The sequence below is a fragment of the Ornithorhynchus anatinus genome, chromosome 1 (genome assembly GCF_004115215.2).
Source record: "Ornithorhynchus anatinus isolate Pmale09 chromosome 1, mOrnAna1.pri.v4, whole genome shotgun sequence".
NCBI classification, from domain to species: Eukaryota; Metazoa; Chordata; class Mammalia; order Monotremata; family Ornithorhynchidae; genus Ornithorhynchus; species Ornithorhynchus anatinus.
Window position 1 is genome coordinate 39,746,275 of NC_041728.1, and position 26,254 is coordinate 39,772,528.

Sequence of the window (26,254 nt, forward strand, 5' to 3'; positions counted from 1 at the left end):
TTTTGCACTCACCGGTCCGATAGCTAATGAATACTATTTTGGCATTTGCACGCAGTCTAGCAAGGATGCTTCTATTCCTGAAAGACAGTGCTTATGATTACAGAAGCTGTTTTGTCTTCAACTTTAATAGAAATTTCACACTGAAATAGCATTAAGACTTCCTTTATCAAGGAAGATATTTCAGACCCCCAAATCAAATTGAAACTGGCACTAACGAAACCTATCGGACAGGTTTTTTGCTTGGTTAACTTCGAAGACTGAAATGTATCACTTCCTGGAGAGTGAAATTGGAATCTGCCCTTCAGTCTTCCAGTCATTTTGGTGAAGCTGAAGTCTGCTGCCACACAAACACACACACGCACACTTTCTCTCTCTCTCTTTCTCTCCCGCGTTCTTCCAGGACTGGGAAAGGTGCCATGGAGAGTTGCATTTAGATCTGAGCTGAGTATGGAAAAGTTAAACCCGTGGAAAAGATGGAAGCATCTCTCCTGGACTGAATGATCTACCAGATCTGCCTAGAGAGAGAGGTGGTCTGGTTTGAGGCTGCTTTGGCGTCTGCCAAGTCTTTCCATCCCTCTTGGCAAAGGTTTCTTTTTGCAGTTTCCTTTGGGAACCACATGCTTGCCAGCTAGGGTTTTGGCTGGCACCTGGAGATATCACTGGCCATTTCGTCTGACTCTTGCAGTCAGATTCTTCTCTGCCTCAGTTGTCTTTGCTCTCTCAGTGGCCTAGAGAAGAGCTGGGATCACAGCTGTTATCTTTCTCTTACCCACCTCCCATCTTCTCTTACCCACCCCCCGCCCCACCTCCCACTCATCCCCTAGCCTTGTCCTCCTGGGACCGCTGAACTGAAAATTGGCCAAATTCTCTAGAAGGAATCTGAGAAATGTTGCTGGACTCATGTTCCCAAATTAGGCCAACTTCCTCATCTGAGAGCAGCTTCAGGCGGGCCAGAGCTCCCCTGATGCCTTACATTACGTCTCTCCGTCCCTTCTCCCTCCCCCCCTCAACCCGCCTTGTTCTCTGACTAGCCTGCCAGCAGGCTAATTATTTTCAGCCCTATAGGGTTATCTCCTGACCCTTTTTGGTGACATTTTTCCTCTTTCTCACCAAAATAGCCCTCCCGATTGGTCACATTTTTAAGCCATTTTCATAGCACCCTTTCCAAACGGCTGGACTGGATGATGCCTCTGATAACGTCGCCATCGAGGGATGCTGGGAATTCAGTGTAGAGCTGTTCATAAAAAGCTCATTTTCCACACTTTATATTTATTTCATACTTTGCGTGCTTCAGGATTGACCCGCTTCTTGGGGAGGACAGATGTTCAATGCTATCCCATCCCTGGGGGGTCAGCAGAAGTGTGGGAGGGAATGTGGTTTAGGGGTGTAGGAGTTTGGGGTGACACGTTAACTTCCTGGAGTTTTATTTCTAGCTATCTCTCTGGCTTTCCTTTATCCTGTGCATTTTAATGATGATAATGATGATATTTATTAAGTGCCTACTTTGGGTTAACTCATGGGGTGGACACGAGGTAATTAGATCTTACACAGTCCCTGACTCACACTGAGCTGACAATCTAAGGTGGAGGGAGAGCAGGGATCCTATCCCTGTCTTACAGATGAGGAAACAGAGGTTGAGAGATTTCAAATGACTTGCTCGAGGTCACACAGGATTAAAACTAGGAGCCCCATGTGGAACATGGACTGTGTTCAACCTGATTAGCTGGTGTCTGCCCCAGCGCTTAACAGACTGCCCATCACAAAGTAAATGCTTAACAAATACCGTAAAAAAGCACCCAAAAAATAGTATTGATTGGTTGATCGATCTAGGTCCTCTGTTTTTTCCACTGGGTCATACTGACTCACTAACCGTATGTTTCATTTACTCATCTGGAAAACAGAAAATCCACAGTGACTTTTCTTCTGAAAACATGGTTAAGGAATTAATCCTTGACAGGTACTTCAAGATTGTAAAAACGAAAAGGCGTTGACTGTTATTTGGTCATAGTAATTGTGGTATTTGTTAAGCGCTTATTGTGTGCAGTGCACTCTACTAAGCACTGGGGTGGATACAGGCAAATCAGGTTGGACACAGTCCCTGTCCCACATTGGGTTCACAGTCTCAATCCCCATTTTACAGGTGAGGTAACTGAGGCACAGAGAAGTGAAGTGACTTGCCAGTGGTGACACAGGAGACAAGAGGCAGATTCGGGATTAGAAACCACGATGTTTTGACCCCCAGGCCCGGGCTCTCTCCGCTACCCCATGCTGCTTCTCTAACACTGGTATCTTCCTAGAATCTCCCCTGCTCCTCTCCAATCCCCCACTCCTCCTCCACTCTCTTCCACTGTCCTTATATTCCCTGCGGAAACTCAAGCTGAAATCTCTCATCTCTTCTCTGAATCTACCCCCCTCCACCTGTGCTTCCGACCCCATCCCTTCATACCTTTTTAAAACACTCCCCCTCTCCCTTCCCTCCTTGACTGCCTTCTTCAACTGTTCACTCTCTAATGGCTTCTTCCCCACTGCCTTCAAGCATGCTTATGTCTATGCCTATCTTAAAAAAAACCTCCCTTGACCACAAGGCTCCCTCCAGTTATCGCTGCATCTCTGTCCTACCACTTCTCCAAACGTTTTGGGAGACTTGTTTACATCCTCTGACTCCACTTCGTCTCCTCCAGTTCTCTCCTTCACCCCCACGCCAATCTGGCTTCCGCCCCCTTCACTCCACAGAAACCGCCCTCTCTAAGGTAGCCTCTACTCTATCCTGATGTTTCTCAGGTGACTTTGACATTGTAGGCCACCCCCTTCTCTTTGAAACTTTATCCAACCTTGGAATCGCTAACACTGTCCTCTCTTGGTTCTCCTACTACCTCTCTGACTGCTCCTTTTCAGTCTCTTTTGCTAGTTGATTCATTCATTCAATCGTGCTTACTGGCGCTTACTATGTGCAGAGCACTGTACTATGCGCTTGGAATGTAGTTCCTCCCCTGCCTCCCACCCTCTGACAGAAGGAGTCCCTCCAGGTTCAGTTCTGGGTCCTCTTCTGTTCTCCATTTCCACCCTCTCCTTTGGAGAACTCATTCACTTCCCCGGCTTCAATTACCTTCTTTATGTAGATGATTCCCAAATCTACATCTCCAGCCCTTATTTCTCTCCTTTCCTGCAATCTTGCATTTCCTCCTGCCTTCAGGGCATCTCTACCGGGATATCCTGCCAACACTTCAAGCTGAACATATCCAAAACTGAACTCCTTATTTTCCCACCCAAACCCTGTCCTCCCTAGTCTTTGCCATCACTATAGACAACACCACTATTCTTCCTATCTCACAAGCCCGTAACCTTGGCAGTGTCCTTGACTCATCTTTCTCATTCTGCCCACGTATTCGGCCTGTCGCCACATCCTGTCGGTTCTCCCTTCACAACATTGCAAAAGCTGCTCTTTCCTCTCTATCCCAACTGCTACCATGCTGATCCAAGTACTTATCCTGTCACGCCTCGATTACTGCACCAGCCTCCTCACTGACCTCCCTGCCTCTTGTCTCTCCCTGTTCCAGTCCATTCTTCATTCTGCTGCATACATTATTTTAAAAAAAAGTTCAGTTCACATCTCCCCACTCCTCAAGAACCTCCAGTGGTTGCTGATTCACCTCTGTGTAAAACAGAAACTCTGTCGTCAGCTCTAACGCACTCAACAGCTCACCCCATCCTACCTCCCCTCACCGATCTCATACTACAGCCCAGCTTGCGTCGTCTTCTCTCTCGCCGCCGATCCCTCTCCTACATCCTCCCCTCAGCCCGGTACTCCCTCCTGCTCTGTGTACACCAGACCACCATTCTCTCCCCCTTCAAAGCATTTTTAAGATCACATCTCCTCCCAGAGGCCTTCCCCAATTAAGCCATCTTTTCCCTAGCTCGCTCTCCGTTCTGCTTTGTGTCTGCATTTGGATCTTTGACCTTTGGACATTTGATATTTGCCCACAGCACTTAGGTATACATCTTTAAATCTTATAAATTACGTATTTATTTGTATTAATGCTTGTCTCCCTCCCTAGCCTGTAAGCTCATTATGGGCCGGGGTCATGTCTCCTAATTCTATTGTATTGTACTCTCCCAAACGCTTAGTATAAGTGCTCTACACATAGTAAGCACTCAATATAAATACCAGTGATTGATTAATGAGTACATTTGTGTGCAGAACACTGTACTAAGCACTTGGAGAATCCCAATATGATAGATGGTAGACCTGTTCCCTGCCCACAGAGAGCTCATAGTCTAAGGAAGAACATTCAGGACCTTTTGTCACCATTCTGGGTACTCCTTAATTGACCTGTGGAAACAATATCCTCAAGGCCCTTAGGAATTTCTGCCTGTGGTGAGAATCACCATTGTTCATTTCCCCTTTTTTGCAGTCTGGGACTATTTTTGTGGAAGCCAGCAACTTCCTTAGAAGTACAGGCATGGCAGAAGCTCTACCAGTCTTTCTTTATCAACCCATAGCCCTCATGAAATTTATATAACTCTGATCGGATCGGGGTGGGTGGGCTTTGTAGAATTGCTGTATGTAGTTTCCATCTTGCTCTTATCACACCCTACTCTTAACCAGCTTTTCTCCGTGGATCCCTAGCTGCTCTTTGGTTAGACTAATACTTGTCACTGCATCCTAAATTATTTTTGAACACTTATTTATATTATGGGGCTGAATGGATCAAAAATTTGGCTTCTTCAGAGTGAGCAGATTGACTTTTTATCTGCATGCTCTTAATTTGCTCAGAAGGTAGATTGATTTATCACGGTATTTACTGAGCGCTTACTATGTGCTCAGAACTCTGCTACCTGTTGGGGTAAGCACAAATAAGCAGTTTAGAGGAAATCTACGCCATCAATCATTCAATCAGTAGCATTTATTAAGTGGTTAATGTGTGCAGAGGTATATTTTTGGGAGAAAATAATCAATCATATTTATTAATAATCATGGTATTTGTTAAGCCCTCACTATGTGCCCAGCACTGTGCTAAGTGCTCACAGTCCCATGTGGGGCTCACAGTCTTAATCCCCATTTTACAGATGAGGTAACAGCGGCACAGAACAGTTAAGTGGCTCACCGAACGTCATACAGCAGACAAGTGGCGGAACTGGGATCAGAATCCATGTCCTCTGACTCCCAAGCCCATGCTATTGCAACTAAGCCATGCTGCTTTATTGAATGCTTCCTGTGTGTAGAACTCTGTACTAAGCAGCATGGCTTAGTCACTTAACTTCTCGGGGCCTCAGTCCCTCATCTTTAAAATGGGGATTAAGGCTGTGAGCCCCATGTGGGACAACCTGATTACCTTGTATCTACCCCAGCGCTTAGAACAGTGCTTGGCACATAGTAAGCGCTAAACAAATGCCAACATTATTATTATTACTAAGTGCGTGGGAGAATAAAATATATCAGGGTTGGTAGACGTATTCCCTGCCTGCAATGAGCTCACAGTTTAGAGGGGGAGGCAGACATTAATATAAATAAATAAATTACGGATGTGTACATAAGTGCTATGGGGCTGAGGAGGGGCGAACAAAGGGAACAGATGCTAGCTCAGGGATGATGCAATAGGGAGTGGGAGAAGAGGAAATGAAGGCTTAGTCAGGGAAGACCTCTTGGAGGAGGTATGCCTTCAATAAGCCTTTGAAGATGGGGAGAGTGTCAGATATGAAGTGGTGGGAGGGGAGGCCAGAGGCAGGATGGAGGCGAGAGGTTGGTGGTGAGGTCGACGAGATTGAGGAGCAGTGAGTAATTTTGGCATTAGAGGAGCGAAGTGTGCAGCCTGAGTTGTAGTAGCAATAATAGAATAATTAGACATGATCGAGGAGCGTACAGTGTAGTGGGGGAGACCGATATTAAAATACTTTTTAGATAGAAGGGAGGAGGAAAGCGTGCACATATACGAGTGTACTGAAAATAAGCCCTAGGTGTCCAAAGAACCTTTTAGCAAACTAGATGAGGATGTTCAGTGCATCCAACTAGGTTGTAGAGTCTAGTATCTGGACTTCCATCCCACCCGACCTTCTGATGCAGAGACCCACAGCCATAAAGTATTTTTGTTCCCTGTATTGCATCGCTTTCTTTTTTTTAATGGTATTTGTTAAGTGCTTACTACGTGCCAGGCATTGTACAAAGTTCTGGGTTGGTTAAAGTCCACAGCTAATTGGGTTGGACACAGTCCGTGTCCCAAATGGAACTCACAGTCTTAATCCCCATTTTACATCTGAGATAACTGAGGCACAGTGAAGTGAAGTGACTCACCCAAGATCGCACAGCAGACAAACGGTGGAGCCAGCATTAGAACCGAGGTCCTCGGACTAGCAGGGCCAAGCTCCACAAGGCCATGCTACTTTTGTCTTCTCTGTATCTCTCCTCCCCTTCCTCCCTTCTCTGCCCTCTTTTTTTCACTTCCTCTGTTTGTTTCCCTTTCCCCTCATCTTCCCTTATTTTTGTTCTTCATTTTTGAAATCCTCCTTTATTTTGGAAAAGGGTAAGTGGGTGGGGAATTGACCACTGGGCTAAAGACCACTGAAGGGCTGCAAATGGGTGTTTCTTTTCCTTTTTGTTGAATTTTTAATGGTATTTAAGTGCTGACTGTGTGTCAAAAACTGAGTAGATACAAGTCCATCAGGTCGGGGCCCAGCCCCTGCTCCACATGGGGTTCACAGTCCAATTAGGAGAGAGAACGGATATTGACTCCCCCTTTTGCAGTTGAGGAGACTGAGGCACAGAGAAGTTAAGTGACTTTCCCAACGGGCACCTGGATATTCTGTGACTCTAACTTCAATCTCTAAGGAAATAGGGTAGTGAATACCAGAGGAAATACATTCTTCTAGAGGCCTGCAGATTCGTAAGCAGCAAGTCATACTAAAGCAAACCAATAAGACAAGATTTCTTTTCCTTGAGCTCAGTCCTTGGGGTTATTCACTGATAATGCTCTCCCCAAGGAACCAAACTTAGAGTGTTAACTATTTCAGACCACTGGGGGGGGGACCTCAAGTGCAGGGGGTTGGGGCAAACCTTGAGGCGTGAGGGCACATCTGGGGGTTGATTAGAGGGGGTCGGAACACACTTCGCCTTCATTTGCCCACCGGCCCATTGGGGATAGGGTTTCTCTCTCCAGTGGCTGTAGGGAGGGAGGAAATGGCTGAAATCTCAAATGCCATTTGCAACCTGGCCTTGTTGCTTGGGAATTTGGAGCCCACTCATTTGTTCATTCATTCATTCATTCAGTTGTATTTATTGAGCACTTACTGTGTGCAGAGCACTGTACTAAACGTTGGTAAATGTGAAGACAGAACTGTAATGGATCTTAGCCAGTAGCCAGCCAGCCCAATTAGCTGTGCTCTAAGATGGAAACCCTACCTGGCTGCTTGCCGATCTTCCTTAACCGTGTGAGTCCTTAACCGTGTGACTTTGGTCCTTCAACAGAGAGAGGCAATCCCTGCCTACATGGACTCACAGTCTAGAAGAGGGGAGACAGTCATCAAAACAAGTAAACAGGCATCAATAACATCAATATAAATAAATAGAATTATAGATATTTATATATGCACATCAGAACAAGTAAACAGGCATTAATGTAAATATATCAATTTATAAATATATACATATGTATACACGTGCCATGGGGTGGGGACGGGGGTAGAGGAAAGGGGATGAGTCGGGGCACTGGGGAGGGGAGCGTTGGGGGAGCTGAGGAAAAAGGGGGCTCAGTGTGGAAAGGCATCGTGGAGGAGGTGAGCCTTCATCACTCCTTACCTACCCTCTACTTCTGCAAGTGAATGGAGGGATCAAGTGTGAACCTTGCTCAAAAGTTGGCCTACCCCAGCTTTAGCTCACTGCTCCAGGTACTAAATTTTCTCTTCTAGGCCTGAAGAGCTAATGCTACACCCAAAGTACCTAAATTATTTCCAGGAAAAAATTTTAGTGCCCGGAAGAATTGGGCTAAGGACATTCCATAATGTCAGTAAGGGCTGGTGAGAATTTGGTGAAGTAAACTATAAATTAATAACTTTATGGGAAAAGTGGGGTTATAATATTGAGTATTGATAGTTTGAAATATCTGCGGTCAGGTTCCATTGACCTGGGCCTTAGAAAATTATACTTCTTAAAGTTATTATTAAACAGCCTTTGGACAATACGGTGTTCCCAGTGACGTTTTCACGTGGAATCATTGATGGGAGCAGTACTTAGTTGCCAAAGAGAGAGAGAGAGAGAGAGACATAGCAAAATTGATTTTCCTTTGGCTGGATGACAAAAGAATCTAGGAACGGGGCACATTGTTTCGTTAGTATATCTAGAAAAAGATGATATGAAATATTGCCATTTTGGCAAAAAGAGAAATGTGAGAACGTCATTAATGGTGTAATGCAGTAATTTAAGAGTCCAGAGGTGCTGATGAATGTGAACCGTGGTCAGAAGAATTAAAACTTTGAGTGGAAGACCAGTCCAAAGTTAAATGTCCTTCCTTTCCAGCTTGGGGCTAGCGAGAAAAAACACAGAGGTCAAACAAATGAACCAGGGTACTGACTAGTAGAATGGACAACCGAGCTCATGAGGCGTCAAGGCACCATCATCTGGCCAACATTTAGCCCGTTTTCCCTCCTACTTAGACGGCGAGCCCCGAGGGGGACAGGGGCTGTGTCTGACCGTCTGACCTGATTATCTTGTATCTGGTGCTCAGCACTACGCTTGGCACACAGTAGTACTTAGCAAATACTATTATTATTATTACGGTTATGAAGCACTAAAGCCACATGGTTAAGGAAGAGCGGCCAGCAGCCGGGTAGGGTTTCCATCTTAGAGCACATCTAATTTGGCTGGCTGGCTAAGATCCATCACGGTTCTGTCTTCACATTTACAGGGAGCCTGAGAGATCAGATTCCCCGGGTTACGGCATGTCCTTCGCCCCATCTCTTACAAGTTGCCGCACATTCCTCCGCCGGGGAGTTGAGGGGGTGGTCTCCAGTCTAGACGGTGCTTACACAGAGGCATCGTGTCGAGGGTGCCGGGAGGCGATAGTAGTGCTTAGAGTCCCAGGGAATTCGCACCTACTGTACTGTGGGTAGCCGAACTACTTAAGTGCAAGAAACATGTTGACAAACTGGAAGGAGTTCAAAAAAGAACAACAACAACAAAAAAAAAATGAAGGGACTAGAGGGCTTAATTTATGATGAAAGATGAAAAGAATGCTTTGCTTGGCCGAAAGGCAACTCATGATCGGGAGTGTGATGTCTGCCCTGAAGCATTTGGAAGGTAGAGACCCCACGAAGGGAGAGTGCCCAAAAGGGTGGAACGAGGAAGAGTGCGTTGAAACTGAGAATAGCGGAGTTCAGGCTGGATTTTAGGAATATTTCTGAAAGTCCTCCCTATTATCCTGTGAATCAGTCTTCCCAAGAGAAGTCCCGGCAGCCCCTATGAGTGAGTCATGCAGAAGTGAATTAGGCAGGAAACTTGATAGCTTGGGTATTATAATGGAATATAGGGTTTTTTACTAGCAGGTTACTGGTCTGATGGGAGAGAAGACAAGAATCACTTCAATCTCAATTTTCTCAGGCCCTAAAGTTGCTCTCAGATAGTGAGTTAGACACTTTGGTAGGCGCGTTAACTCTTTCTCAGCCCTAGGGAACTGTTTGATGCATACTGTCATCCCTTGGAGGTCTGAAAGAATTGCCACTCCTGCCAGAGTGCCTGCCTTACTGCCAAGGAGCAACTCTAGGCGTGATAATGGTATTTGTTAAGCTCTGGCCTTGCCATGGCTAGACTTCCGTATTAACCCTCTTGCCAGTCTCCCAGGCTGCTGCGATCACCTTCCTGAAGCTTTCCGGCTCAGGTCTCCCCTCTCTTCGAAACCCTCCGCTAGCTTCCTCCCTTTCTCTGCGGGAAACAAAAACTCTGCCCAGTGGGCTTCGTGGCTCTCCGTCACTTGGCCCTGTTCTGTCTGTCAGCTCTCGTCTCCCACCATTCTCTATTTTGCCTACTTGGCTCCTCCAAAACCAACTTTTTCGCTATATTTAGCTAGAAGCAGCATGGCCTAGTGGCAAGGGCACGGACCCGGGGGTCAGAGGACATGGTTAATAATAATAATAATGTTGGTATTGTTAAGCGCTTACTATGTGCGAGCACTGTTCTAAGCGCTGGGGTAGACACAGGGGAATCAGGTTGTCCCACGTGGGGCTCACAGTCTTAATCCCCATTTTACAGATGAGGGAACTGAGGCACCGAGAAGTTAAGTGACTTGCCCAAAGTCACACAGCTGGTAAGTGGCAGAGCTGGGGTTCGAACCCATGACCTCTGACTCCAAAGCCCGTGCTCTTTCCAGTGAGCCACGCTGCTTCTGGAGCGCTGGTTCTAATCCCAGATCCGCCACTCTTCTGCTGTGTGACCCTGGGGAAGTCGCTTCACTTTTCTGGGCCTCAGTTACCTCATCTGTAAAATGGGGATTAAGACTGTGAACCCCATGTGGGACAGGGACTATGTCCAACCCAGTTACCTTGTATCTACCCCAGCGCTTAGAACAGTGCTAGGCACGTTGTAAGCGCTTAACAAATACCATTATTATTATTATTGTTATTATTATTATTTGCACCTCGCCCTTGAATCTCCCACCTCTGACCCCTTGCTCATGCTATTCCCCTAGCTTAGAACTCTCTCCTTCCCCACACCTAATAGACCACAGCACTCCCTTCCTTCAAAACCCTCCTAAACTTCCCACCTCCTCCAACAAATTTCCCCCGATTAATTTCCCCGGCACCCTGAGCCACATCACCCCTTCGGGCCACTCTAGCACTTACGAACTTATTTATACCCTCCTGAAGCACTCACAGATATATTTATTCATTTATTTTGACCATTCGAGTTGGAAATGTTTTTATATCTGTCCTCCCCATTAGAGTATATGCTCCTTGTGGGTGTCACTTTGTTATTCTTTACTTCTGAGAGCCTGGCACAGTGCACCACAACAAGTAGAGGCTGAGTAAATGCTTCTGCTTCTTCCTCTCCATCCACTATAGATGATTAACTCTTTTGATCAGCCTTGCATTCTATTGATTGCTCTGCTGGCTGCTTTAGGTTTTTTTGGACATGTTTGATGTCCCCCAAACTGTAATTTTCCTGAGGATTCTATTCTGATAATCGAAAATGATCATAATTATTATTGCTAATAAAATAGAGTAATAAAAGTATTATCATTGAAAATTGAGAAGCATCGTGGCCAAATGGATGGAGCGAGGGCCTGGGAGTCAGAAGGAGCTGGGCTCTAATCCCGGCCGCGCCTTGTGTGTGCTGTGTGACCGCTCTGTGCCTCAGTTTCCTCGCCTGTAAAATGGAGATTGAGACTGTGAGTCCCATGTGGGACAGGGATATGTCCAACATGATTAGCCTGTATCTACCCCAGTGCTTAGAAGAGTGGTTGGCATATAGTAAGCGCTTAACAGATACATCATTATCATTATTATTACGGAAAGAAAAACAGCCAGCCGAGCATGTACTTCTCAGCTGATTGGATGGGGAGTGTTATGCAGGGAAGGAAGCATGAGCCTACAGTGGCCCCCTTCTCTGGGAGGGAGAAGGGAGGGAGGTTAGGCCAGATGAGGAGGGGGGAGGGGAAGTGACCTGAGGCTTAGGGGCTGTTGAGGCAGGTTTGTGAGGTTGGTGTATGGGATGAGGGGATCGGGCTCATCTCGCGGCTCTGGTTCGTAGAGCTTCCCCAGCCGCCCTAGCTCTGGACCTGTCAGGCCCATCGCCCCTCAGTGAGCCCAGCTGCCTGGGTGGCATGGTCCGGGTGAGTCCTCGTGAGCCGGGGTCACCAGCGGAGTCACCCAAGCAGAAGCAGGCCAAGTAGCTGCCCTGGCTCAACTGGCCCATCCTCAGCTGGACCACCACAGCTATCGCTCCTTGGGCAGTTGTGGAGGGCCAGAAAGCAGTCAAGGTGGGGGGCCAGCGCTGTCTTCTCCTTCCCTCGTTCTCCACTGCTCTGACTTCACCGGCACCACCTCCTTAAGGTCCCGTGCCACCTAAGGTGAGCAGGACCGTGCACGTCCAGATCACGCACTTCTCCTGGAGGTGGCCCATTGGTTCCTGCTGGGGCTAATGCCTTCTGCGTGACCTTATACCAAAGTGGCTGGAAGGACTTACTCTGAGGTCGTTATGACTGGACACAGTCACCGAAGCAGCGTGGCTTAGTGGATAGAGCACGGGCTTGGGAGCCGGCGGGACCTGGGTTCTAATCCCGGCTCCGCCACGTGCGGACTGTGTGACCTTGGGCAAGTCACTTCACCAACCTGATTACATTGCTTTTACTCCAGTGCGTAGTTCAGTGCCTGGCACATAGTAAGTGCTTAACAAAAGCTTAAAAAAAAAGGTTGAAAAATCACCTCTTCTGGCCTCGAAGCAATTTTCTCAAGCCTAGACTCTTAGCTCGTTATAGTCAGGGAACATGTCTGTTAATTCTGTTGTACTCTCCCAAGTGCTTAGTAGAGTGCTCTGCACATAGTAAGTGCTGCATAAATGCCACTGATTGATTGATTTTCTGGGCCATAGTTACCTCGTCTGTAAAATGGGGATTAAGAGTGCCATGTGGGACAGGGACTTTGACCCACATGATTAACCTGTATCCCCAGCGCTTAGAACAGTGTTTGGTGCATAGTAAGCACTTAACAGGTACTAGTATTATGATGATGATGATGATTAAAGAATAATCGATGGGGAATAACCCTGTCTTCTCTCTCTCAGTGATCCGAACTGAGGCGGCCCTCAAGGGTGTCCGCACGGGCCCTGAAAAGACACTTTTTTCTAGGGAACAAGCGAGCTTTGGTAATTTCGGTCCTTACCCTCCCAGCCATAAAGCCTCACTAAAGCTATGCTTCCCTTGGAGTGGTTATAACCGTGTTAGAAACCACACTGCCCTCTGTTGTTATAGATCTTAGATGTGGGTCTGGAGGTAGAAGGCAACTCGTGGGATGATTTGGTGGTGGAAGTTTTCCAGGACCTCTAGTTTGTAAGGGAAGTTTCCAAACCCAAAAGGCTCCTTTTTTGGCACTCCAACCCCTTCTCTGCTTTGGCATCCCAAGAATCCGGGGGAACCATATAAAGAGCCGAAAAAATTCCTGCCCCTAAAGACTCCGTGTGACACGGTAATTCCAGTTGGTTGAATCCCATCCCATTCGGATGAGACCATATAAAGGCCCCATTTCCTGAGTTTCCCGCTCTCTCCGCCTATCGCCCCATCGCATGCTCTTTTCTGAAGAAGGCTGGTATTTTGGGACTGCAGCGTTCAGTCATCTGTTTCCAAGTCTTTAGTCCCAATCGTTCCTTTTCCCTGTTTATTTTTGGAGAGTGAATATTTTTGCTGCTCTTTAGGAGTTATGCAGGGTCCTGCCCCCTCCTTCTATCAAGCAGCAGTCCCTGGCAGGCTCTGTCCATTTCCCACACTCTTTTCAAGAGAGAAGCCAGGGATGTGATTGCTTCTGAGCTACCACCTCCCCATCCCACGTTCTGTCTTTTCTGGAGCTATCCAGTTTTGAGGGAACCCTTCACGTAGTTAAATTTTCAGTGTGCCACAATATTAAAAAAAAAAAATAAGAGTTTTCCCTGCTCAGTTTTTAGACCCATCAGTTTGCATCCTGGCATCAGAATCCTGGTCTCTGAGGGGGCTGGTCCTTTTGAAAGCCGGGTTCGGTTCCTTTTCCTCCCTTGCTGGGTGGCTTGGACAGGTCATCTGACCTCATTTTACCCATCTTTACTATGACAGAACTTGAACAAAAGACTATTTCTAGGAAATTTTGAGACCCCTTAGGCTGTGAGCTCCATGTAGGACCGGATCTTGTCCAGTTTGCTTCTCCTTTATCTACCCCAGCACTTAGTATGGGGCCTGACACATAATAAGCACCTATTAATAATAATAATGGTAATATTTGCTATCATCATTATCATCTCGGGGGGGGGGGGACATTATATATTCTGCCCCCAAGATGTAAGGAGCATGTCACCTGCTAAGACCTGTACCATGGAGGTTTCATTCCTCTGCACTGTAGGCTGAGAATGGGAAAGTATACTTACTATTTGGAAGGTAGCTCTGTTTGCAATAGAAGATCTCATGGGTAATAATAAGAGTAATAATAATAATGATGGTATTTGTTAAGTGCTTACTATGTGCCAAGCACTGTTCTAAGCACTGGGTTAGATACAAGGTAATCAGGTTGTCCCACGTGGGGCTCACAGCCTTAATCCCCATTTTACAGAGGAGGTAACCTAGGCACAGAGAAGTTAAGAGGCTTGCCCTAAGTCATACAGCAGCCAGGATTAGAACCCATGTCCTCTGACTCCAGGTCCGTGCTCTTTCCACTCAGAATGAGTATGAGAAAAAGTTTCCCTGGATTATAGATATATTGTTCAGTTCAAGAGCTTTGGATTCCAGTTCACTATGAGGTTCTAAATTGGTGTCTTTGAATTTGTTCATGACCTGAGCTGGGTCCAGATAAAGGAAAGCTAGAATTCAAGCCCATCATTGGATAGATTGACAACAGACTAGGATGCTAGCTCGATATGCATCGACTCCCCTCACTGGATTGTTAACATCTTGTGGGCAGGTATCATGCCTCCCAATTCTGCGGTACTGTAACCAAACAATCCATCCATTAATCAGTGATATGTATTGAGCACTTACTTTGTACAGAGCACTGTACTAAGTGCTTGGGAGGGTACAGTACTGCAGAGTACTTAGACATGTTCCCTGCCCATAAAGAGGTTACACTCTAGAGAGGGAGACAGGCATTAATATAAGTAATTTATAATTTATAATATCTGATTTATAGATATGTATATAAGTTCCGTCTAAGGTTGAGGGTGGGGCAAATATCTAATGTCCTAAGGAAGCAGATCCAAGTGCAGAGAAGGGAGAGGGAGCAGGGAAAGAAGGGCTTAATTAGGGGCATCCTCCTGGAGGAGATGTGAAAGTGGGGAGAGTGGTGGTCTGGTGTGTATGGAGAGCGAGGGAGTTCCAGGCTAGAGGGAGGACGTGGGAAAGGTGATCGATTGATTGTTCTATCTGTTCTATCGCTGGAACAGTGATGGTTGCTGATGAACTTCTCTCATGTTGTTGGCTTGCTTAGAGTGGGAACAAATCTTGTTGATGAGAAGCACTGCCTCTTTTCTTTTGAAAGGTAGAGCTGATAGTCTCTACCACTTAGGGTGAGTGCTTTGATTTAATGCCTTTGAATGCTCACAATCTACTCTAGGTTGTTGATCCATGTCAGTTTCCATCTCCTGATTTCCTTCCTTTTGCATGTCCTACTGTCTTCTTCTTCTAATATGTGGGCTTGAGGAACAGGGTGAGCAGAGGTATAGTAGAAATGCAGAGTTGACAAGTAGAAGGGAGAGAGTGGATTGAGTGCCTTAAAGCCAATGGTCAGGAGTTTCGCTTGATTTGGAGAGGAATGTGCACTATTTGGTGGTTTTTGCGGAGTGGGAAGATGAACACGATTTTGATAACTGTAGAGAGACTGGAAGCAGGGAGACCAGTGAGGAAGCTGATGTAGTAGTCAAGCCAGGAAATGAGAAGTGCCTAGACCAGTGTGGTATTCTTTCCAATGGAGATGAAGAGACAGATTCTGGAAATGTTGGACAGATATTGGACAGGTTGTATCTAGCAGTAGGAAGAGAGGAAGGAGTTGAGGGTAATGCCAAGGTTATAGGCTTGAGAGACAGGAAGGATGGTGGTGTTGTTGATGAAAAGTTAGCTGGAGGCTAGAGGAGTAGTAGTAGAGAGTTATATGTAGAGAAGTAGTAGTGATAAAGTAATGATTACGTGCTTACCGCATGTGGAGCACTGTATTCAACGCCAGGAGAGAATACACAGATGGAAATTAGACCTGGCCCTTGAGAAGAGGACTCATGATCTAAGAGTTTAAGTGGGAAGAAGGAGCTGGAGACAGACACATCGGGAATGACGAGTGCTGATACAACACAGATTCAGAAAATAAAAACAAAATCAGGGTGCTGTGGCTAGAGAAGCAGAATTTCAGGCTTCTCAGGGCTCAGAGTCCAGGACAGACCCATAGCTACAACAACTGCTCCTGTGGCCACCTGCCTTTTGAAGGTTTTTTGGAAGCTTCATGGTGCAGGTGCTTTTCTCTTTCTCACCAGGATAGCGGAAAGCAGGATGGGAGGGAAGTCTCCTCTGTCGTGTGGAGGAGACCCGGTGCTGGTTTTAGGGTTGGTAGGTTTTGTGGAGCCCTCATGCCTTGGATGCTTTTCTTTTTCTCAGCAGGATAGCAGAAGGCAAAATGGGATGGGCGTCTCAGAGATGCAGAGGAGAGCCAGTGCCCATTCTCGAGGAGGGAGTGTGACTGTCTGCCTGGTGCAGGGGATGCTAAGAATGCACAGCACTGCCTTTTATCTTTGGTCCTGTGCACACAGAGCAGATGGGAGGGGAAAACTGCAGTTACCTTGGATGTTTTCTTGGCTCCAGCAGGGAACACTGCATGAACCACTTGGCGGAGAACAAAAGAGTTAGCAGACATAATCCTTGCCCTCAAGGAGTTTACATTGGGTCATTGGAACACCCAGATAGAGCTGCCTTAGCGGCAGGAGAATTCGGAGATGGAGAGAGGTGGGGCTAACGACTGACTTGGGAGTCATCCACATAGAAGCGGTATTTGAAGCCATGGGAGAAGATGAGTGTAAATTGAAAAGAGAAAGGAGACCTGGAACAGAGCTTTAAGGGGCACTCAGTTAATAATAATAATAATAATGTTGGTATTTGTTAAGCGCTTACTATGTGCTGAGCACTGTTCTAAGCGCTGGGGTAGACACAGGGGAATCAGGTTGTCCCATGTGGGGCTCACAGTCTTAATCCTCATTTTACAGATGAGGTAACTGAGGCACCGAGAAGTTAAGTGACTTGCCCAAAGTCACACAGCTGACAAGTGGCCAAGCTGGGGTTCGAACCCTTGACCTCTGACTCCAAAGCCCGTGCTCTTTCCACTGAGCCACGCCCCTCGCTTAGTGGGGTGGAAGTGGGAGGAAGTGCTAGTTGAAAGAGACTAAGAAAGATCTGTTAAGTGATAAGAAGAGAACCAGGAGAGAACAGTCAAAAAAAAAAATCAGAGTTAGAGAGTGTTTCAAGGCAACGAGAGCTGTCCACAGTGTCTAAAGCAGTTGAGAAATCAAGAGGATTAGGATTGAATAGAATCCACAAAGGAGGTGACTGGTGACTTTGAAGAGAGAGCAGTCTCACTGAAGTGAAGGAGGACACTGGATTGATGGAAAGTGCTGGAGTAGAGGAAGTGGAAACAGAGGGGATATTCAACTGGGAGCTCGTCTCTAGACTGTGTGCTAATTGTGGGTGGGGAATGTGTCTGTTGTTGTACTCTCCCAAGTGCTTAATACAGTGCTTTGTGCACAGTAAGCGCTCAACAAGTACGACTGAATGAATGAATGAACTCATTTCAGGAGTTTGGACCCAAATGGGAGGAGAGAAATAGAAGTAATGTGGCATAAGGGAACAAGCATAGGTTTGAGAGTCACAAGACCCAGGTTCTAATTCTGGCTCTGCCTCTTACCTGCTGAATGACTTTGGACTTAATTTAATTTCTCTCTGCCTCCGTTTCCTCACCTGAAAAAGGGGGATTTAGTACCTGTTCTCCCTTCTACCTAGAATGTGAGCATCATGAGGAACAAGGGACTGTGTCCAGCTTGATTTATGCCTATCCCGGAACACAGTACAGTGGTTGGCACATAGTAAATGCTTAGCAAATATTACAGTTATTGTTATCACTATTATCATTAGATGGGGGGTGGGGGTATCTTTTTAACAATGTGCAGTGCCTTCTGATGACTCCTTGGTCCTAGACTTAACTATGGATTCTACTACTTTCCCAGTTAGAGATGTGAGACCTATTGGTCCATAATTCTGAGGGTTCCCTCAGAATTTGATCTGTTCAGTTAGCCATCTGCAGATTTTCTGGGATGGTGACCATTTGCAACAACAAGTTACATACTATCCTGGGTGTCACAACATTCAGAATTCACGGATGGATGACATCTGTTCTTGGTAAATTGCTTGTATCGAATTTATCAATTTGTGTAGTATATCCTGACTGGCTATTAAAATTTGATCCAATAGCGTGGTGTAGTGGCCAGAAGATGGGCCTGGTAGTCTGGAGATCATGGGTTCCAATCCTGGCTCCAACACTTGTCTGCTATGTGACCTCTGTTACCTCATATGTTAAAAATGGGGATTAACAGTATGAGCTCAATGTGGGATAGGGACTTGTATCTATCCTAGTACATGGAACAGTGCTTGGCACATAGTAAGCACTTAAGTACCATTATTATAATCATTATTATTTGAACTGTTTCCTAAAATGCAGCAGTTTTGGTGTGGGCAACTCTCTAACATCCTACTTAGAAAAGACAGAACTAAAGAATTCACTGTACTTCTCAGTTGTCTTTATCACCTTGTGTATCCTTCTTGTCCTACAATTGTCAAGTGGTTCTCTAACCATCTTCCTTTTCGTGTGTTGCATTTGAAGTTGTCTTTTATTATTAACTTTGGCATTATGTGCAATTTGAAATTTCAAACTAGTTTTCAACTAACCAGGCTACTTTCCTGTTTGCACCTAACCTGCCACTTTTCATAGGCTTCTATGTCCCCTCACTTGGATAGGATAGGATGACTTTTTCTCCAGGATAATTTCTTTTGCCCAGCCAGTGAGCCAACCAGGGTTTCAGTTTAGTTCCCTTGTTGTGTGGTGGCAAACCTTTTATCTGCGACCCCAGGTTATTAGTAATTCTCTTAATTTACTCTTTCACTACTCCTTTCATTTCTTTTCCTAACTAAGGTCTGCATTTTTTCATGGTTTCCTTTTCTAAAATTAAATATCCATGTGCTGGTTTATTTTGGCCCTCTCCCCCCAGCAAGATTGTTAATTTTGTTCTCCTCATCTTGCCTTCCAAATCCTCTCTTCCACCTAACTTTCCCATCACAGTTTTCATCACCACCATCCTCCCATCTCTGAAGTATATAACCTTGGCATTATCCTTGATTCCTCCCTCTCTCTCAACACTCATATTCAGTTTGTTGCCAGATCTTGTCATTTCTTTCTCTCTTGAACTTCAAAATCCGCCTTTTCCTCTCCAATCAACGAACCGCCATCCTGATCCAGGCACTTGTCATATCCCGGTTGACAACTCTATCAACCTCCTCACTGACTTCCTTGCCTTCTCTCTCTCTCCTGTCCAGTCTGTACTTCATTCTGCTGCCTGGATCATATTTCTAAACCTTCTTCTGCTGTCTCCCACTCCTCAAAAATCAATAAATCAATCAGTGCTAATAATTGAGTGCTTGCTCTCTGCAGAGCTCTGTACTAAGCACTTGGAAGAATATAAACAATAGAATTAGCAGATGTGTTCCCTTGCCCATTACGAGCTTAGAGTATAGAGGGGGAGACAGACATTAATATAAATACGTAATTTATATTAATTGAAAGATATGTACATAAATGCTGTGCACATTCCTCCCCACATCAAGCAGCATCTCCTGTCCATTAGCTTTAAGGCATTCTCTCCCTCCTACTTTTCTCTTCTTCCAGTACAAATAATAATGATAATATTTTTGTGGTATTTACTAAGCACTCACTATGTGCGAGGAAGTGTAGTAAGCACTGGGGTGGATACAGGCAAATTGGGTCGGACGCAGTCCCTGTCCCACATGGGGCTCACAGTCTTAATTCCCATTTTACGGATGAGGGAACTGAGGCACAGAGAAATGAAGTGTCTTGCCCAAGGTCACACAGCAGACAAGTGGCAGAATTGGCATTAGAACCCAGGTCCTTCTGACTCCCTGGCCCATGCTTTATCCACGAGGCCACACTGCTTCTCTAAACCCCAGCTCAACACCCTTCATTCATGCCAAACCCACCTACTCACCCTGCCCCGTTCTCACCACTCCCCTCAGTGATCTCTTGCCCACTCCCTCCCTCCTTACATCTGGCCTCATCTTCAAATCCCTTTTGAAATCACATCTCTTCTAGGCATTCTTCCCCAGTTGATTGTTAATCTTCCCACCTTATAGCCCATCAATGGGCATTTCAGCCCATCTGCCCTAAACAAGCACTGGGTACTCTTACCCTCCATAGTGCCTAGGGACAGATCTTTATTTTATTTTATCTCCTCAAACCTGGAACTTATTTTAGATAGAAATCTTATTGAGGGCAGGAATGGTGGTTATTCACTTTGTTGTGCTCCTCCAAATGCTTAGTTCAGTGCCCTGCACGCAGATACTCAGTAAATAAATACTACTGATTGACTTAAGCTCACTACTGTGTTGGTTCTCCAACATCCTGTCAGAGCCTTAGCATTAAATATAATAATAATAATAATAATAATAATAATGGTATTTGTTAAGCACTTACTGTGTGCCAAGCACTGGGCAGATACAACGTAATCAAGTTGGACACAGTTCCTGTCCAACGTGGGGCTCACAATCTTAATCCCCATTTTTCAGATGAGGTAACTGAGGCATAGAGAAGTGAAGTGACTTGCCCAAGGCCACACAGCAGACAATTGGTAGAGCCAGGGTTAGAACCCATGACTCCTGACTCCCAGGCCATTGCTGTAGTCACTACACCTTCAATTTATTTATCTTGACCCCGCTAGTTGTCAGTATTTTTATGTTTGCCTCCCCTTTTAAAGAGTAAGCTCCCTGTGATCAGTGAATATGTCACCTTGTTATTCTGTACTTCCCAAGAGAATCAGCATGTTTTAGTTTAATGGCCTGGGCTTGGGAGTCAGAGGACTGGGTTCTGATTCTGACTTGTCAGGTGCTTGCTGTGTGACCTTGGGCAAGTCACTCAACTTCTCAGTTTCCTCAACTGTAAAAATGGTGATTCAATACCTATTCTCCGTCCTACCTAGACTGTGAGGGCCTCGTGAGGTCCAGTGTCCCCAGCTCCTAGAACACTGCTTAACACATAGTAAGCGCTAAAAAACCCCGTAAAAACCCCTCTTGCTGCACATCACCAAGTTTGGTACTCAGTAAATGTTGCTCCTTCTCCTTCTACAACAACTAATTAAAACCAGTCCAGCAAAGACATTGGGAATAGCTTACTTCTGAGAGAGGAATGTTCTAGTGGCTACAAGAAGCTCTGCAAAACAGCACAGATCCCAGGCCAGAAACAACAGAGCAGAGCTGACCAGGTTCACTTGCAAAATAGTTGTAAATAATCCTTAGAATGAATAAGTTTTTTGTTTTTTTATAAACCTGCAGTGGCAGGTTTGCTTTTTGAAGAACCGTCTCACTGCATTTTAGGAAGATCTTGTGCTTTACCTAGCAACAATCTTTTATATGAGGCTGATGTGTCTCCCCCACTGTATAAGAAGGGAACTGTTTTCTTTTTGGGTAGGAGAAACGGAACTGAAAGGTATTTTGATTCTTTGAGTGACTCCTCTCTTAAAAAGTGGCAAAATGGCAATTGAATGGTGAATTCACAGGGAGTGAAAGTGATTTTAAACTATTCAGCCCATTTGCTGAAGGATCAGCAGCCCGTAGTTTAACTCGGGGCAACAACGATAAATATTCAAAAGTTACTAGAAAAGTAAAAATAATGTTTAAAGGAACGTTACCAGGATATTGTTAGTTATTCAAACAGACAGATTGTCGAACAGTTTCCTTCCAACATGGATGCTCTTGTTTGCTTATTTTTCCCCCATCACTCAGTGGAGTCAGGGGTATCTGTTGATTTCTCTCTTCATTGAGTGTCCTTTTAAAATCTTGGTTCTCATATATTAGGCCTAAGTTCTTACCTTTATGCTTCCAAGCATTTTCCCTATAGGGAAATATTTTCTGCCAAAGTACCTTGTTCTGAGTTTTAGCAGAAGAGTGCAGTTAATAAATAATGTTCTTTTCATTCATTTTGGCAAAAGCCGAGTTTGAGTTCTGAATTGCTGTATCCCTTGTCATGAACATTTTGATAAACTGCTTCTTGGTTTTGGCCATTTGGGCCCAAGGAGGTTGTTTGTTTGAAGCCTCTTGGATATCAAATGTGTATTTTTTCTTCCCCTTGATTTTTTAGGGCCCTCCCCCAAAACCAGCTCGGCGACGTGGAGGATGGGCAGATGAGTCCCTGAAAGTCTCAAAGTGAGTACCGGTTGTTTTCATAGAGTAAATTGCTACTCTTTTTGCTTCCCAGGTGTGTTTTTCTTAGTGTGCAGCCTAAATTGGAATGGACAGTTGGTTGAAGCCAATGGCCAATGTGTTAGGTTCATACCCCTTCCTCCCTCTTATATCCAATTAGAAAAAAAAACAGTTGGCCTCAACGAGGCGCTTCTCAGCTAACGTCTTTGAGCTCGTCGCAGACCAATGCTGTAAAGAAACTCAAAAGACAGCAGCGTTATTTGTTCAGTCCCCCTGCAGTTGGCCATATTCTTCCTAAATCCCAAATACTGATTGCTGAGTCTCTGAATCAATCAATGGCATTTACTGAGCCCTGACTTGGCTCACATTAAGTGTTTGGGTGACTACAATACAACAGAGAGGGTAGACCTGGTCCTTCCCCACAGAAAGCATCAGTAGCCTTATTCTAGTCAGTGCCCTGGCACGTGAGATTATGGTAATGAAAAATAGATAGGCTTTTCACAGGATAGATGTGAAATAGATATGTCCAGACACAACATATATTGGTTTCTGTTCACCCGTCAAGCTAAACTGTACTGTTGGCTGCTCTTCTGAATCGTTGCGTGGCTCATGCGAATGTCTGGAAACGATTAGGCACACAGGAGAAAAGGCAGCCCTTTGAATGGGCCCACAGCAGCAAAATACTGAGTCGTCCCCTCACTCTGACCTAATAGCCAGGCCAGTTACAGAAAAGTCACCAGATCCCCACCTGATCCAGTGTCGTTGTTATACTTTCCTTTCCTTGGCTACTGTATTTGCTTAGTGCTGCAATCTTTCCAGTAACACTAAGCCACCAGGGGAGTCTTTTGACTAATTGAAGGCATCTTTACCCTCCTTCCTGCTTTTTTTTTTCCCTTTTAATGGTATTCGTGAAGCGGTTACTATGTGTCAGGCTCTGTACTGAGTGTTGGGGTTACTCAGGTTGGAAGTAGTCCATGTCCCAGGTGGGGCTCCCAGTCTTAACTCCCATTTTACAGATGGGGTAACTGAGGCACAGAGAAGTGTCACGACGTGCTTAAGGTCACACAGTAGACGAGCGGAGGAGCCGGGATTAGAACCCAGGTCCTCCTGACTCCCAGACCTGGTCTCTGTCCAACTGCAGCATGCCAAGCAGCTGAAGGAAGAGGGGATTGAGGGCCGAAGACTGAGTCACAGGAAAAGCTCAGGGCTTGTGGAGGCGGTGCCAGGGCAGTTACAAACCTGGAGATTTTTGTTTTTCCAAGGTGGAAAGTTTCTAACACTTTCAGCCTGGCAGCAGAAATCAGAGGGTTTATTTTGGCTAGTGAGGGAGGAGAGGGTTCTAGCAAAGGAGGCCACTGAAGTAGAAGCGACCAGGGCGGTATAGGGAGAGAGCGGGGACTTGGGCAGAGAGAGACTGGCTCAGAGAGCAGCTGTACCTCTAGTCCGCAGCTGAAATGTGGTTCTCTTTGGCAGCAAACAGATTTTAATAAATGCTCCTCCGGAATGCTTCCTTCACCTTCTGATGGTCAGGTGGGAATGAAAAACAAACCACCAAATCCTAAATTCCTCAGACACCTAAGAGGCAAACCCAGAAAGTAATAGGCAGAGCTGCTCTGAAATAAGGTGCAAAATGTGTTTATTAGCTCTGCCCATGCTTGGTGACACCAAGGAATGGATTTTTTTTTAAAGCCCTGAATATATGCCACTTAAGGGGCATGGTTCACAGTAGTTAATCAGAATTAAAGAAAGGAAGGGCTATTTTGAAAACAGGGGTAAGTTTTCATAACCAGGAGACATCTGAGGCCAGGGCTGGAAACCCATAATACCTGAATTCTAAACCATATTTTTCAGAAATGGTGGAAGCAATGAAAATTGAATAGCTTAATTAAATGATTGAAACAATCCTCCTGATTACTTATTTCTCACATCCAGACCTTGAAACAATCTGGAATAGGCTTTCAGGTCAGAGGTGACTAATTTGCATAAACGAGGTGCTTTGAGTCCTCATGCACCAGCTCACACCTCTATTATGCAGAATATTGAGATTTCAACACAACTGTCGTTTTTGGAGCTGCCCTCATCCAGGAGAAACATTTATCAATGAAATATTGGCAGTTCTTTGGGAATTATTGATTCATTTTTAAAGTGTATAACTATAGGAATTGACCCAAACAGTGCACAATGAAATCTGGGCACTTTGCCACCGATATCTTTGGAAACCAAAGCTTCACCAATAAGACATGAAAGCATAGGATGTGTGGAGCCCAGAGTAGAATAAGTCTTCAGTTTGGGTACCTAATTCTGTGACTCTGTTTCTATAATTTAATCCAAACACATTATTTTGAGCAAGAATCTTGTTCAGTATTCTCTTTACCTGGTGTTGCTGTTTATCTAGTCTGAATCAAGATTGTGCTTTCTACAGTTAGGTCATGCACCAGTCGAAATGTAGGGAGATGGATTCGGTCTAACTGGGGAATGGAGACAGGAGCTAGATTGTAAGGCTTCCACTAGATCGTAGGCTCCTCATTGGCAGGGACTGTGTCTCCCAACTCTGCTGTTTCAAGTAGAGTTTACCCTTTCAAGTGCCTAGTATAGTGCTCTGCACACAGTAAGCACTCAGTAAATGCCATGAATTGATGGAGTTAATTTTCCTGATATCTAACAATCAATCAGTCCATGGTATTTATTGAGTGCTTACTGTGTGCAGAACACAATACTAAGCACTTGGGAGAGTACGGTAAAGCAGAGTTAGTAGACATGCTCCCTGCCCACAGCAAGCTTACAGTCTACAGGGCGAGACAGACAATATAAATAAATAATTTATGGATGTATATACAAGTGCTGAGGGGCTGAGAGTGGGACAGATTCCAAATATCCAAAGGCACAGATTCAAGAAGGGAGAGGGAGTGGGGAAAAGAGGGCTTAATTGGGGAAGACCTCTTGGAGGAGATGTTACCTTAATTAGACTTTGAAGTTCGTCAGAGTGGTGGCCTGGTATAAATGGAGGGTGAGGGAGTTCCAGGCCAGCGGGAGGATGTAGGAAAGAGGTTGTCATCTAAATAGATGAGATTGAGGCACAATATGTTTTGCACGCAGTAATTGTTGAGTAAATAATAATAATGTTAGTGTTTATTAGGTGCTTACTATGTGCAGAGCACTGCTCTAAGCGCTGGGGTAGATACAGGGTAATCAGGTTGTCCCACATGAGGCTCACAGGCTTAATCCCCATTTTTCTACAGATGAGGTAACTGAGGCACAGAGAAGTTGTGACTTGCCCACAGTCACACAGCTGACAAGTGGCAGAGCCGGGATATGATTGATTGATTGTGCCCCGAGGTTTAGGTACTTGGCATTAGGCTTTGGAGCAACTGTTACATCAGAATCTTAGATCTGTACCTTTCTGGATGAGGAGAGGTGTCAGAAAAGTAACTCGGGTGAAGATAGAGGGATATGGTATTTTGGGGCACCACTAGAGTTCTGCTCAGGGTGTTTAATAAGTGGATTTGAGGAGATGGTGAAAATAATCACCATCACCGATATTTAATAAGGGCACGCCCATGTGCTAGTAATACTTGTGGTACTTGTTGAGCCCTTTCTATGTGCCAGGCACTGGGGTAGAGAAAAGATAATCAGATCAGATGCAGTCCCTATCCCACTTGGGGCTCACAATCTAAAAAGTAGAGAACAGGAATTGAGTCCCCATTTGACAGTGAGGAAACTGAGACTCAGAGAAGTGAAGTGACTTGCCCAAGGTCACAACAAGCAAGTGGCAGAGCTGGGGTTAGAACCCAGGTCCTCTGACTCCCTGGCCTGTGGTCTTTTGCTTGGCCACACTAGGCCCTGCGGAAAAACACAGAGAAAAGTAGCAGGCAGTCACTGCTGCTAAGAAATTTGTTCTTCCTCCTGTTCCTGTCATGTTGCCCGATTGTCTGTTTCCCCCATTAAATTGTTAGTTTCTAGAGGGCAAGGAACATTTGTCCAACTTCTCTTGTACTTTTCAAGTTCTTAGTACAGTTCTTTACACTCAATACATATTCTTGATAAATTGCTTGACCTTGCAATTTAAAATGGGTTGGAGACGCACATAG

At 45.3% G+C, this 26,254-nt stretch overlaps 1 protein-coding gene across 1 annotated transcript in view; it reads left to right on the forward strand.

Moving 5' to 3' along the window:
* The window catches only part of IFT43 (intraflagellar transport 43), a 90,975-nt gene that overhangs the window by 9,177 nt on the left and 55,544 nt on the right, over positions 1-26,254 (forward strand). Inside the window, exon 3 of the mRNA XM_029059885.1 lies at positions 22,105-22,169. Coding sequence (XP_028915718.1) covers positions 22,105-22,169 — 65 coding nt within the window. The remainder of the gene's footprint in view (positions 1-22,104; positions 22,170-26,254) is intronic.